At 37.9% G+C, this 16,398-nt stretch overlaps 1 protein-coding gene across 3 annotated transcripts in view; it reads right to left on the bottom strand.

Moving 5' to 3' along the window:
• USP45 (ubiquitin specific peptidase 45) overlaps window positions 1-16,398 on the bottom strand; it is a 54,944-nt gene that overhangs the window by 19,770 nt on the left and 18,776 nt on the right. For all 3 annotated transcript variants that reach the window (XM_083857494.1, XM_083857496.1, XM_083857495.1), the window contains exons 6-9: window positions 13,473-13,618; window positions 12,080-12,175; window positions 9,189-9,319; window positions 552-639 (exon numbers count right to left, since the gene is read on the bottom strand). In XM_083857494.1, the coding sequence (XP_083713620.1) occupies window positions 552-639; window positions 9,189-9,319; window positions 12,080-12,175; window positions 13,473-13,618 (461 nt within the window). The remainder of the gene's footprint in view (window positions 1-551; window positions 640-9,188; window positions 9,320-12,079; window positions 12,176-13,472; window positions 13,619-16,398) is intronic.

The raw sequence follows: 16,398 nt of genomic DNA, 5'->3' as shown, positions 1-16,398 counted from the left end.
GTAGATTTTAAACAATGAAAAGCAGCACTTTATTGATAAAATAAGGAGTTCTTTCAAGAGGCACATGAAACTTTGCAGGATTTTTCCCACACACACACAATTTTCAGAGAAAAATTTCAGGCAAAATTATGGGCAGGCCCATAGCTAAGAACTGCTGATTTTTGATCCAAAGTTTTAAAAATTCACTTTGTCAGCTAATGCAGAGGTCTTACCTTTTCTTTCTTGATGTCTCAGATGTCCTTTTTTTCCTACTTTTCCTTTTTTTTTTTTTTTTTTTTGAAGGCAAACACCTTGGATTCCCAAAGTTATCATGATCTACTTACCATATGCCTACTACTAACTGAAACTTTGATTCCGATCAACTATTTTAACAAATCAACATAAACATAATTAAATATCTTTCAAAAAAACCTATTTTTCTCAAGATAATAAAAATAGACACTCCTACTTCATTAAGTCCATCTTTCTAACACTGTTCTTCATTGAACATGAAGAACATTGAAGCAATGACACTTAGTAGTTCACTTTTGAAAGACACACAAAGACATTACTTTTGTCTCCTCAATCCTGATTGCATCCAACAGATAGTGCAGAAGCTCCTGGCTGTCTTGCTGCTGGAACCCCTTAAATCGAGGAGCCCTATGAAAGAAACAGTAAAGAATTTAAAATTATCTTGGGAGATTCTTAACAAGACAATGTCAACATCAGACATTTGTTGGATGCTGAGGTACAAATAGGTACAATCCCGGCAGAATCTCATGGGGCTTTAGGAAACCCCTGGTGCAGCAGACAATTTTGCCAATAATACTTCACTTTAACTTGGGTTGCAGTTTGACTCTATAGAGTATGGCTTGACTAAAATACAGATTTGCCAGTAGAGTTTAACTCTCTATGCAACTCATCTGTGCTAGCAGCCCTTTCCTGACAGACTACACCAGTGCTTCTGTACCACCACACATTCCCAATGTCATGGAAGAGAGAGAAAGAAGATTTTCTAAGTGCTTAACCTCTTTTGTTATCTCACCCTTTTCTCCATTGAGGAGAAATCTCAAATGAGCATGAACAATCCTTTTAGATCACCAGCAGCAACCACATCACCCCCAGAAGCCAGAAGAGGAAAAACATCCATGTCTGACTATGCTCCCATTTACATTGGTGATCTTTTAGGCAACTGCACTGGGGTAATGCTGCATCAGTTCTGAGACAGCCATTCAGTAGCATCAATCACTACTATTTCAAGAACTGCTGAATTCTTTTTTTACTATTCACAGCATGTAAATGTACTCTAAATATCAAATTTTTCAGGCATAGATTATATATAAATTAGAAAAAATTAGCTTGTGAGTACATGCATAGATCCTTAAAGTGCTCTCCTTACCACAGCCAGGAGGCATCTAATAAACAGTTTGAACCTTCAGGATCTTGCAACCCCAAATGAGTGAATAGTATTCACTATTAACACGTCTCTATTCGCATTAACTGTAACTGACTGGCCAAACTATACCTGTCTTTCCAGGCAGGTTACCCTTTAGATCTTTAATTACAGTCTTGACCTACTTAATCTAAAATGAGATTCCACAGAAACACAAGGAGTTGGAAGAGACTAATGGTCACTTAACCCAACCTCCTTGCCCAAGTAGGGTCCCCTAGAGCAAGTTACTCAGGATTGCAACAGGTAGGTTTCTGAATTCCCAGTAATGCCACCAAATGGCACCTGTGACTTGCTGCAGACTGAGGCAAGCACACACAGGTCTAACCATGCACAGCCCTTCCAAAACCTAGCACAGGGGACAACTGGATTAGCACAGCTCAAACAGGAATTTTATCAAACTGGCAGAGCTGCCAGAGAAACCAACCATTCACTCAGTTCCTTAATTTCATTAAACACACATTGAACCAGTTTTCACTCTGAGCTGTGGATTGTATACTGAGGTTCGCCAGTACACAGAGCTGCAAATACATATTGGTATTTCCCCTGGCACAATGATCTCGCCCAGCAAAGCTCTTCAGCTGTTCAGGATTCTTGAGGGTTAGTGAGGCTTCACTGCACTCATACACTAAAGCTGCTCAGATCTGCCTTAAAAGTTTGTGCTCATGAACAGGAGAAATTAAAGGTGATCAGAAAACATCCCAGATGTGTGATGTGCCTACAGCAGTAAAATGTAAAGCTGGGCAAGGTGTCAAGCTGCCAAGTTAGGGCACAGCAGACATGGGCTACAGGCAGGATATAGTGCTACAGGAGTCTCAGCTTTGAACTGCTCCCTGGAGGCACTTTGGGGTGTAACTGGAGAAGGATTTGAAGGTGAAAACGCAGATATCTAAGGTCAAGGCCTAAAATTAAGTAGAACAAATCTGGACCTGCATATGCAAAACAATCTGTTCCCATTTACAAATAAGATACTTTCACATTTGCTCTTCATATCTAGTTTTTGAAACAAAGTTCACAATATCCCTAGTTAAAAATGATTTAATGATTTTACTGTACTGTGAGGCTTACTATAAAATCTATAACCAGTAGAGTGGGTGACTTTTTTAAGCATTCTTTTGAAAGTGATTTTTTTTTTCATGAGCAAGTCAACCTCAAAAATTAATTTCAAATTTAAAAATTGAAATAATCTTAAAAATTAAATATTTTGATTAATATACCTAAAATGCCATTTCTTCTATTAAAATCATGTTTTATTTCCAATAAATTTGATTATAAATTGCAAATACTTTCTGAAAAGCACTGAACCTTTATTTTGGTTTCAATAAAACACTCAATATACATTAAAAAAATAAATTAGATATGCACATTTGCATGCATGCACAGTTTCAATTTTCAATTCGCTAAAATAGTTTTCTCTCAGTGAATGTCCAGGAATCTGAAAAAACTCAGATGCAAAGTCAGTTCAATTCTGAGAAATCTGATTAGTGAGCCACAGTATCATCATTAATTTATAGGAAATTTCTTGTTTTCCTGAGGCAGTGAGAATCAATGATTATGTTCAGCCCATCTCCTCCAGTACAGGCACATTAATAGTTCCAGTATAGCAAGAAAACCTTCCTTATATACATGTTCTGGATCCTGGTACTAATAGGGACTTTATTACTTTTCGGCAATGAAAGCAGGACCTTTGCAAGAGACATTCTAATGAAAGCGAAGAAAAAAAATAATTACTTGACAAAGGAGCAAGAAAAACTCCATCACTGTTGCAGGAGGGTTTTTTCACTGCAGAAGACACCTCACAGACCTCAGTCTTCAATGCGAATCAGGAAAAAGCCCCACACATACTTTTTGTTACTGCAGCATAACCTCCTACTGATGAGTATACAAAACTCATTTCAGGTGAAAATTAATTTACTAATTTGTATTTCTAAGTAAAATAATTTACCTGCATGTTCCACACAGTTTTATTAGCTTAAATTAGAGAGGAGGAAATTAACTCAGCCATGGAAGTTTTTCATTTTGGGATTTTTTTCATTTTATTAGAACACAGTGCATTTACAAGTACATGGTTGCTTAGGCTTCTCAGGGCCTGTACTAAATATATATGCCTGATTTTAATGGAAACAAGGATGATGGGAATGTAACAGCTACCACTTTAAAAGTGAAGTGGCAGGGAAAGTGACTTGTGAAGATTCCCTGTAAGGCTGAGTAATTTACTTAGATTGACAAACGGTGTCATTGTTAACACTGCTTAAAATATATTTAATCTGTCATTCATGTACAAAGCATGCTATGTAATGTTGCATATAATTCTAAATATCTCATGTTTTGTGGAAAAACATTTGAAATTTGGGGGAGGAACCACAAGAGGAAACAAAAAAATAGCAATAAAAAGAAAGGAGGGAATTTCACACCTCACAATGCATTTACTGAAAACTTCCTACACTTATAAACCAGTATGAGAGAAGAAAAAGGAATTAATCCATGCTGATACACAGAAATCTGACAACTAAAAGATGTGTGCTCTCGTCTCCTTGAAAATATGCTTCAAGCAATATCCTTGGCAAAAGTGGGGGACTTGGAGATGGTTGGTTGAGTTGACCGCTCACAGATGTGCTGACATATGGAAGCCAGTGCCAATGCGATACAACCTGTTGTACAGTGTCAGCAGGATAATGACAGAACAGGTTGAACTCCTGCTAATGGCCATAAGTGGTGAAGGACAACTGTGACATCTTATCTACCCTCTCATTGCTCATCTGGAGACCAGTTATAATTGGTTGACTGTCAGTTAAAGAAATACTTTTCATGAAGATTGACTTCCTAGAATGCTGTAATGACAAAAACTACATAGTAACATAATATTTCAAAGGAAAAAACTAGTAGTTTTAATTCCTATATTATATTAATTTGAGGGAAATTAAGCCATGCTTTAAATGCAGAACTGGGATACAATTAAAGTCATTCAATCACACTGCACAGAGCTGACACACTTTTACTGTCTAATAAAAATCTCCAAAATCATCCTTTCAAGAATTACTATCTTTGTGCAGAAGATAGCCTAATGCCTTGGATAACTTTAGAAACAACAATAAGCACTTGGAATCAGAAGATACTATTTGATACTATTTTTTCTGTTAGGCAACATGCACAGGAATCCTTTAATGCAGTACATACACTAGAGTTCTGCTTGGTAGGAGGTGCTTGGGAGGAGCCCCACCAAACATGGGCTAGCCTCCACATGTAAGTAACAGATAACACCAGGCACAGCTGGACTATCTCAAGGGTGTGGACGGACAGCACTTAGCTCTCCTTTGGATGTACTGGCCGATTTATTTCATCTTTTTCGTCTCACCTTCCCTCAAAAGGGAAAATGAGATACCCCTACTTTCTTGCAATGCACCGGGTCTATCTTTCTTCCTTTGAGTCCTGCTAAGATTTCCAACAGCAAGCTGCTCTGACAGCAAGTTCCATAGGTTAGCCCTATAAAATGTTAAAAAAACTCCTTTTTTTTTTTTTTCCCTGGCTCTAAATCTGTTGCCTTTCAGTTTCACACACAGCTCCTTAAACTCTTATGAGGGCAATTAAAGAAGCACAGCTAATTTATCATTCATTGTCTTCTGCTGTCATGTGTTCTTTTCATGTTCTCTCCTGCCTAAATTCCCAACACTCAAGTCCCTGTTGACATAAAGGCTTCCAATTTTTGTTACCCCTCCCTAAATTCTGGTTAACCCAAATGGAGAATACACTGCCAACGCGCCTAATAAAATCACTGGTTTTCTTCTTCATTGTATCTATAAGCTCTGCTTACACAGCTCACCAATACCACACACTGAAAATATGTGTGTTCTCCAAAATGCTACAGAGGTCTTCCCCCTAAGCAGAAGTGAACATAAAGCTCAGGAACACATGCAGATGACTGCTGCCAACACACACTTTTACACTTTGTCTACTTTGCACTCATAAACTTGTTCCTAAAACTATGAAAACTCTGACAAAGTTTGCTGAAAAGGACGACATGCAATCTCTCAACTGCCACTGCCCAGAGAAGCTGTAATCTCCTCTGCCAGAGCTCCTCAACATGATGCAGCACCACCAGCAAGGCACATGGAGGCATGACAAGGACACAAAATAATTCTTAACTACTGGTCAAGGAAAGACAAACTGTATGTTCTGCTGCTATTATACTTAAATGGTAAAAATCAATGAGAAAAATAAGCAAGTAAAAAATCTTTTCTAAGAAGATATTTTTCCTCAAGCAGTATTATTTCAAAAGAAAAGACTCAGAAAGACTCCTTCATTAATGAGAAAAATCCTGTTTCCTTTATCTCTCACATTTTGTATAACATCACCTTAGTTTTCCTTAGCATCTCCTCTCAGAAGTGATAAATGTGGAATTGTTTAGGTTTCCCCTTCGAAATTATTGTTCTGTTCATATCAACAGTCGTAACCACACATGACCTTCATTCTGCCAGTCCCACCTCTGCTTTCAGTTCTACTTCCTGCACATGAGAAGGAAGGATGAATAATAGTCTTTGGAGAAGGAAGACCTAAGTAGATTTTGTGAACACCAATAAAATCTTTGTTAGGGAAGTATTTTTTTCTGCATGGTAATGTAGCAATAAAATATCACTTTTAATAATTATTTAATGGAGGTTTGAAGCAGCTCCTTTCTGGACTCATCACTTACATGCTGCAATATTTACTTGCACAAAACTAAGCTTTCTTCCACCAAAAAAATTATTCAATCATAACAAATAAAGGAAATAAAATTTATGTCCTCTTAATACATCAGTGTTGCGTTAGTCACTAAGTCTCCAGATAAGTCAGAAGTCTGTGGTGCTGATATTCAGCATAGTGGAAAACCAACAGAAGGGCCCCGTAGCTATGCTCACAATCTGTCCTCGCAAAACATCTGACAGCTGCAACACTAACAAAATTAACAGTGGATGAATTAGTACCAGACGCTAAACAGTTGCCATAGAAAGACTCATCCACTTCTTTTCTTCTTGTCCCCTTCTTCAACTTGGCTACTCCACCACTTGATAAAATGAACACTTGGTATCATTTTTTCCTTTTATTATTTAATAAAAAAAAAGAGCACCGCGAATGTCCTTCCATACACAAGATTATGAACTTCACATCATGATCTCCTCAGACTATTAAAGAAGCAGTTTGCAGTTGAAAATGACTGTGTTCCAGTTCTCTTACTGCTTTTGAGCAGTGAATGTCTATTCACTTGCAGGTTTTGGGATCCCACTCGGGGACATGCTAGAGCTGCAGCTGAACAAAGCAGTGTCTGGATCCTTTTCTGTCCTATACCATCTGTATAATCTCCTTCATAAATTCTCTACTGAAGAAAGGTATGGTGATATACTGTATACTTGCACTGACTGCAAGATCTGTGGGAAAGAATTAATTAAAAAAAAAGAAAAGGAGGTTGCAACTGGAGTCAGCAAACTTTTATGTAATATATATAAACCCAACACATTACTATCAGAATAGTAATGCTTTCTTCCATGTCCTTCTCCTCAGTAGTTGAATCAGTGTAGTTCTTCCTTTCACACACTCATCCTATCATCTCTTTAGGAAACTTGTTTGAACTTTGCTTGTTAAATAGAAAGAGTTCATGCTAATGCAATATGAAGACCACAAGCAGTGCCTGCCCCTAGGATAATTTCATTAACATGATCCCTTGGTGGCATTCAAGAAGCAGTTTTACAGAGAACACTGCAGTAACACAGACTTCTTCCTCACTGAAACTCCTGCTATGTTGCCCTGCTCTCTCTTGCATTTCAACTTTGATGAAAAATAGAAAGCCAACTTTAAAACAAAAGAAAGAAAAAGGCTTTGTAAAAATGGCATGATAGAACACTGCATTCATACTGTTAAAGCTAATAAATAGTAGATGTATTCAGTTTGCAAAGATAAAGATTTCCCATTCTCCTACTTTCACCACTGCACACTGCTGAATTTTCTAAAACTCTCCCTTTCTTGCTTCTGTCACCAACAATGAGAAAACAATCCGAAGAGTGAAACCTTCTGCCATACCTGTCCAGCCCCTTACTGCCCCTGAACATCTAACTTCTCACTAACAGGATGTGGCTGACACTTTTGTTGTTGATAGTAGAGCTAGTAAAGGATTTGTATCTAAATAGTGTTCTGCAAAGATAACAAAAGTAAGAAGTAGGGAGGAGGGCAAGAGATGGTAGGAGCTGGCAGATACATGTCTAAACAGCAAAAGTCTGCTGACCATACTGCTAGCACACCTTAATGATCAACAGACAGCAACAAAACAATTAGATAGCTGAGATTTAATATTGACATCACTTGATGACTACACAAACACAGACAGAGCAGACACGAAATACCTGTCACTTCTAAAAATGCCATGCCATCTGAAGTGCACTGCATTGTGATTATTTCGCAATGAATTTGCTAAGTTGGGCTTCAATATACGTTTTACATTCTTTTTCCCTTCAATCCTTAATACTCACTGGGAAAAAACTACTTTTTTAATTTCTCAGCTAAATTTAATACCTACGTTCACATTTTTTGAAACCGCCTCAAAACACAAGGAGGAGTGAGAAAACAATATATTTTTGTTCCCTATGTATGTTTCTTCCAGGTAGATAATGCTAAACAAAAAACACTGCTGTATGACTCAAAAATGCTTTAAGGTAACTTTACACGCATTTCCTATTACAGCTCAAAAGAATCAAAAGGAAGATAAGTACAATAGAAAAAATATACAATACTAAATTTCCGAAGCTGAATTTTGAGGATAAAGAGAAGGTAATTACTTATTTCTTTAGAATAAAATTGTCCCAGCTCTATTCTAAAAGCTTTTGTTTCCTTCTACCATATTTTCAGGTAAATCCATTTTCAGTAAATCCATTCCTGCTCAGTAAAGTTGTCCTGGAATTTCATGGTAGGAAGCTGCAACTTTCATCCTAACTCTCGTGCTGCAGAATGCGTAAAATTCCATGCAATAATACTGTAGCAAATAAACTATCATGCAACATTATTCTTTTTTAAATATGAGATTCATAAGTATCATCCTCCAGTTACTCTGCTTCTACACATTCTATTACTGGTAAGTCAATACTTAAATATGTGTATCAACTTTTAAATAGATCTTCTACAGGTGTTTTAAAAAGCAAGATTGTTTGCATCATAATTGAAGTACCTACAAAGCACCACTGTAAACATTTTCCACACCAAGAAACAGGAGTTTCTTTAGGGCTTGTAAGCTCTTTGCAATCTGGAGCCATATGCCATTTCAGTACTGCTTCAAGTCTTTACTTGTTAGACCCTTTTTAATTTTGAATTGATGCCAAGGTTAGACATCATAGCAGAGGTTCCCCATTTAAAATCTCATTCTTTTTTACAAAATACCTACATACACTTTGTAGTGTTAGCATAGCTTTATGCTAACAAACAACAAGACCTGGAAGATAGTCTTATTTTCTTCAGTTTTACCATGCCCTTTTCTGCCTCCTCACACTCAGTTCAAAGCTCACTGAATGTTCATGGTTATGAACTGGGCCACACACTACAAGAAGAGTAGGTACCACCCTGGTGTGCAACAAGGAGTTCTTCAGCTTTAAAACACGAAGAAGCTGTTTCCTGGACTGTCTGGTAAAAATATAACAGCTTCTTTAAAAAGGACAACAGACATTGCACACTTAGAAATACATCACGGGAAGCTAAAATTTAAAAAATAAGTGAAAGATGAGCTTGAGGACACAATACATACTTTTGACAAAGCTGGCTGAACAGCACTTTGGGAGACAGAGGACCTTTTCCAGCCTCCCTCATGCTGTGAAGGAACAAGAACATCGCTGAAGTCAAAGGTCCTGGGCTGGACAGGTTTACCACCAAAGGATCCTTCAAAAACAAAGGTAAATTACACATCAGATTTCAAAAGTAATGGCACAAGACTTCTTTTAAGTTATTAGATACATGATAAAGAGCAATGTAACTTTGAGACTTAAAGAGTGTTTCAGGGTGTTTTTTTTTTTAATGTTGATGTCACCTATTTGACTGAAATAATTTAAGGGCAGGCTTATTATTTTAGGAGTAATAGTTTCAAAACCACATAATTCTTGGTGGTAACCAATAGCTTTGGAAACAGGCATGTCAATGATCCAGTGTGGTTCTCACAACCTTTGTATTACCTGCTTTACTCTCATCCCCACACGCACTGAAATTCATCTGGAGAGACAACCCAGGTGACTGCCTCCATGGGCCAGCATAAGATTGTGCTCAGTGACTCTCTGTTACCCAACCTTAGGAACAGGGCATCCACCTTCTCTCATCTGTGAGCCACACACTGAAATTTCCACACATCTGACAGGCACAGAAACACATCGTGTTCCTCCACAAACCAGGTGCTGTGAAGGCACTAGCAGTGGTTCACAGCAAGAGCTGATGGCAGATCCCACATGTCTCCTGTGGCACTGGAAGACAGGCACAGGGTGGACCCTGCACAGCCCCCCTTGGTATGACGTTCACCTCAGCCAGCAGGTTCTGGGTCTGGAAGGATCCAGCCAGCAGCCAACCAAACCAATTTTAAAGCAGAAGACAGTCCTGCACTGCTGTCCTAAGGTGACTTTATGACACTTGTATCCCCAGCCTTCTGTTCTGCTTATGCTGGAAATTAAGTCCTGCACCTTTAAGACTGGTTCTGAGAGTGAAGGCAGAGAGAAGAAGCGCGCAGTTTGTTTGTAGAAACTGCACTTGCTCCCCCGCATTCCTTCTCATGGACTGTGGTGTCTGCAGCATGGACAGCAGGAGAGAGCTCTCCTTTGCTTTTGGTAGTTTTTAGCTAGCTGAGCCAGAGAAGTTCCCGAGACTGTGGCTTTTCCTTTCCTTGGAACTGATCGGCCCTGCTCTGGACTGAAAACCCAGATGAGCACCGGGAGCTCACACCTGTGGCCCACTGGGGCCCAGGATGGCATTTTCCAGCACCAGAGGGACTCATAAGAGACTGAGCAAGCTGAGCTACACTCCAAGACAAGGACTTTCTGAATTTGCTATCTCAGCAGAACAGCGAGAGATTTTATTTTTTGTATTATTCTTTTTTTATGCTTGTGAATACTTTATTTGTTAAATAAACAGTTTTTTCCACTTTTCTCCAAGGAAATCTTTTCTTGGACCAGTTGGGGGAGGCACTGCTTGAATCTGCTTTCTAGAGAGACCCCTTTGGAAGTTTCCTCCCAAATTTGCCCAAAACCAGGACAACTGCTTACACACCACGTGTCACAATGACCACAGACCACCAGCTCTCCTTAAAATGGTCCAAGGTTCCTACGTGCCCACAGTGCTTCCTACTAGCAGACCTGATCTCAGAAAAAACAGATTACAAGTGCCAGATAAACACTTGGAGAGGGTGCCTCATCCAGAAAGCAGATCCAAACAGAATGTAAGCGCTATGGATACACACAAATATAAAGTGTTTGCTTTATATGCACTATCAAAAGGTAGGAAAAGGCCCCTTACCAAGAAAGAAGCTGCAGGTTTCTACACTACTACTAATTAGAGTGCTGCAGCCCTGTTATTCTACACTGGCATACAATGACCAGGAAACAAGAGTCTTTGCTCCAAAGACCTTATTTACATTGTAAGCATTGTCATGAAATAAAAAATAAATCTTTCAACCTTATGGCTGTGCAAGTTACACATCAAGCATAAGCCAACACCCCATCGGCTTGCTAAGCCTTTGGGCAAAAACAAGCTCCAGACCTCTGCTGTGGCTCAGGATAACTTTGTGAAACATATTGCCGCTCAGAACTGCCACTGGAGGAAATAAAGACAACAATGCAGTGATTTTCACACTGTTCTCGCCTGGAGAAGTTATGAACATCACCTACAGCAACACAGTGAAATCAGCATCATTTCAGAGGTATCTGAAACAGCACACCACTCCTCTACCCTCACTGCCACCAGAAAGCTCACAGCAAACAGCAGGGAAAAAAAAGAAAAATCTAAGAAAAAATCCTCTGTAAACTGTTTTTTTCAGCTAGCAGAGGGGAAGGGGTATTATCTTTATTGCCAACAGCATATAATGAAACCCCAAGTCTCTAAGACATGACTGGAACAGCAAAATATTCTTTGGATAATAGCCACAGGAGACACTTTCCCATATGCAATGAGCTTGAGGATAAGAAATTTGTTCCTCACTGAAATTTCGTTTCTCTCATTTCAATCCCCTGGCCTGTGAAGCATGTAATAAACTTTACAGGCCTTCAATAAAGGGCTGGGATGGACTGGAATAAAATATTTCACAGACACTTTCTAGAGCCAAACAGACTATTTCCTGTATCATACGTTCATACTGAAGATATTAAATGGCAAATAAAATAAACCAGCTGCTCTTTCCTAAGGTAAGGCATTATTGATACTTGGTTTCACTTTTTGTGATATTGATACTTCAGTATATGAAAGCAAGTAATTCTTCCTCCTTCTCCAGGGCTGAGTAATGATTTTTGTAAAAGAAATCAGTTCACAGGTAACATAAACCCATTAAACAATTAAAATGTGAAAGAAATGGGAGAGTAACAGTGTGCCTTTAATGGAGATGTGACTTCCTGTCCTACAGCCTCTTCCCACATTTCCCAAAATTTGTATTTCTCAGTGCATACTTACCAGTTGAGAATCTGAAGTATGACAGATTTTTAACTTTGTTCCCTTCTCCTTTATCTCATACATCAGTTCATTTAGTACGTGAGTCTGTGCCAAGTTCTTAAAGAACAAAAAAAAACAAAAAAAAAACCAAAAAAAAAACCAAACAAAAAAAAAAAAAAAAAAAAAAACACAACAAAATAAAAACATGAGAAACATGCTGATCATTCAATTACAGTTTCTTTAGTCATATATTCTAGATTCAGGGGTAGACCAAACCAGGTGTACTTCACAACATGCAACTGAGGTTTAGATCCGACCACTAGAAAGAGCACTAAAAAATCACTGATCTAAATGTTTCTAAAATTGCATTTATTTCTTTTTTTGTAATTTCAAAATAGTTCACTAGTAATAACTTTGTTATTTATGTTGAACAACAAGATTCTTTTTTTTTTTTAGGATGAGGACATTATTATCAGAAACCATTTGCCTTTTTTAAACTCTGCAGTCCCTTTCATCATGCCCCATGAAGCACAAAAGACTCTGGCACAATGAAAACTATTACTGTTCTGAATTTAGGAGAGAAACCAACTCAATATATCTCAGCTTTGTTTCTTTATTTTTGGTCAACTCTGACAGCAGATCACTTAGGCTTCTACAATGCCCTAAGTATGGACAGATAACAATTTGCCGTTTTACTATCTTTTGATGAGTTTTGTAATAAACACAAGGTGAGGTGTGCCAGTGCAGAACACTTTGTAGCAGTTTCCTTTTACTTGTTCACTCCTGTCTGCAGACAGACAGATGTCTCTGCTCAGCTGACAAGCAACAGGATGGTGAAATATAAAACCCACTAAGGCTGCTGCTTTTTCTGAGGATGTTGGATTGGTTGTACACTAAACATCAATAGATGTGTATTAGTATAGCTCATTACTGTTATTCTAGTCAGAAAAACCCCATAACTAATAAAACTAATTTTATAACTGCATCCATTGTAGGGGTTTAACAACATCCCAATGAATAGTGCAGACATTTACATTATGCACACAGTACCACCATTCACATCACCAGTATGGTAGATACCCTGCATTAGCCATGACTGGTAATGCTGAATTTCAAATAAAACCATATGCTACAGTACAACCCACATACGTATGCAGTGTGTAAAACTTGGCACTTTCACTTGTTTCATTACTGTGCAAAATGGTACTGATACAGGAATTATTTTTTATTATAACAGGAAACATTCCTTGGATAGCAAGGAGCAAAAAGGATTTGAAAAGGACTTTCAGATAACAGAATGAAGACTCATAATACTCAAAACCTTTTCAGAATCCCACAGATTATACAGCAGATTATACAGATTTAGCATTTCTGAAATCTGTTAAGAGAAAGTGGTATGATCTTTCCATCTTACCTGCATGACAGCATTAAAAAAGCAGGTATTTCCTAAATTATTTATTCCTTTCACTGGAACTGATGCACCATTACCAGAGCTTTTTCCTTTCAGTATTTCACTTGTTTCACTGTTTTCTTCACGAAGGCGTATGATTTTTGATGAACCTATAATTAAATTACAGATTTAAATTACAGATAACTGCGTAGTTTAATCAAGTCCTTCCATGATTATGTTTATTAATTTTAACATGTGGAAAATACCTCAATAATACTCTAAGCTGCTGTATGCAATCTTAAAACCACCAAAAAAAAAAAACAAACCAGGCATCAACAGATAAAGCCCTGGGGGGTAAAAACATGCCCCGAACAACTACATATATCCAACAAAACCTTCCATAATAATCATACTGTCCTATAAGACTTCGACTGCCACAATTACACAAGCAATAAATAAAGTAAAATGAGTTAGCTTATTAACAATAGGCAGCTGAGATATATGTTCATTAGACAGATTAGAAACACCACCCAAAGGCTGTTTTTTGGTGCATTTGAAAGGAGGCAGCCCAAAGTTACCACTGAATGCTGCAAGTCTTTATCAACTATAGTGTTCCATTCCAACTGCCTTGTCAACAGCCCAACTGGACTCATTATCCCTACATTTGCTCCTCAACTCACCTCACCTCCCTTTGTCACAGCCTGAGGAATTATTAATCCACATACATACAATGCTAGTGTTTTAATTTCAACTAACAAAAAATTGATAAAATGATGCTATAACATCCACATAATTCCCTGCTTCCCTTATTATTTAAATAGATGAGGGACAGCAAAGTTAGACAGTCATTAACTTGTAGCCTAGAGGTAACGGAAAGACTTGAGATAGCAATATTTAGCCTTGAATTCTACTAGCAACTTTCATACTGTCATGGTTGCAGGACTAATGTGAACATTACTGACATCTGCAGTGTCTTAAATATTGATTAACAATGCACGTCAATGTAAACGAGTTATGGACTTAATAGATGCCAAGAACTGTGATGCTACAATCTCTGTCTTGACATATGAATTCATGTATTTGTTCTAATGAGTTTCACATTGAAGTCTCATTAAAGTGTTCTTGAGAAATAACTAACAGACCTATTTATGTTAATGAAATTCTCATGCCAAAAGGTTCTTTTATGTACACTCCTAAATACCTTCTTGCTTAGAAAATGAAAAAAAAAATTAAATAAAAAAGAAGTCATTAAAATATCTATTGTATCTGGCAACAAGCTTCTGACACAGTCTGCCTGCACCCTACAGTGCCATCAAGACACAACTGTTCTTCCAAATTGCACCAGAGTTTTTCAAAACAGAGTTAAAGGTGTTTTGCCGTTTAAAAACATTTTAAAATGTTCTTGTTAACAGTGCTTACACAGCTTTAAATTACTTTCCTTTCCACTCAGGTGGAAAATTAAGACAGTACAAGGGCAAAATAAAAGACAGAGTTCTCCTTGAAAAAGCAGACAAAGTGGTTTTGAATATAATAACAACAAGCGAGCTGCTCATACCCTGAAACAGTCACTGTTTTATGGGCTACAAGAAGAAACACCTTTTAACTGGCATGCTTAGAAGGGGAATGCTACAGTGTCTGAGGCTTGTCCACTCACAGAGCTCCAGAACAACCACACCATGGGAATGGGAGCTCCAAGCATCTGCAACTCAAAGGCACTGCTCTCTCTCAGAAGTTTAATACTATAACTGGAGATGTTTTCCTCTCAGAGAAGTGGGCCATGCAGAGTAGTGCTGGGGAAAAGAGATGGTTAAAAAGAGGAAAAAAAAAAAAAAGATGGAAAAAAAAGCCAAAATTGTGGAAATAATTTGTGTATTAGTATACCACAGTTGTTGCATTTATCCATCGGCATTCAAAAACATCTGGGACAGCATCTTAAAGTAAACAATGTTCACAGGGCCATCTGGACAAAACTGCAGGCAAAAATTAAAGCATAAGCATATGGAAAAGCAGATTTTTCTCTTCCCTTTAGCAGTACAGGATGACAAATGTCAAACCTAGATCTGTCCACGCTTCACTGTGCTATGCTTTGCAGCACCACCTGGCTCTCCTTGCACAGCCACCAAATATGGACAGCACTGCCACAGCGGACCATATCTGCAGGGCAAACTCAATAAAAGCATTTCACTTCATGGTTAAATGGCAGCTTCACACAAGTAGCAAGGTTCCATTTGCTGAACCTTACATATAAATTATTTAAGGGAGGGAAAACAAAGCCAAAGCATCCAGCTTTGTGATAAGAGCTGGATGAATACGCAATTACAAAACACAATAAATGAGAACCAGACGTCTGATTGCCACAAAGCTGGATAATTAATACAGGGATAAGGAAAAGTAGTAGGAAATCAGAAAAATGCCTGGATGTTGGTATCAAAGTTAGGAACATGCTTTCATTCAGAAGGTTTTAATTACAGCATCTTGATTTTTTGATAATTTTAAAAACACAATCCATGTGGCATTTTACTGTTTTTTTAATCTTTGAAAAAGTCCCGATGCAAAAGTGCTGCTTTGCCATTACAAACATTACCTGCTGCCTTGCTTGTAACACACAGATATTTTTAAGCACATATACAGAGCCAGAGGAGGGACAGCAGTTTTTAATTTAGCTCTGCTCAATGTCCTTGGCTCAGTGATAAATGACAGACAGGCCTGAAGCTGAATGTTTACTTGACATGTGAAGAGTTGGTCAGTCTTAATAGAACATGCTGGTTATGACTGTGATAGCTAATACTTCTACAGATTGGGACTGGAGGGTCCTTCTGCAAGATTAACCCAAGGCTACAAGCATGTTATTAATCAAAAAGCTAATATGTAATTTTTTAAAGTGAATTTGCACCGAACAACTGCTTCATGGACCCTTGCTGACTCAAACTTGCAATCCTGTAATTTAACG

The sequence above is a fragment of the Zosterops lateralis genome (genome assembly GCF_965231275.1).
Source record: "Zosterops lateralis genome assembly, chromosome: 3".
Lineage (NCBI taxonomy): Eukaryota > Metazoa > Chordata > Aves > Passeriformes > Zosteropidae > Zosterops > Zosterops lateralis.
This window is presented reverse-complemented; position numbering and strand designations above follow the sequence as displayed.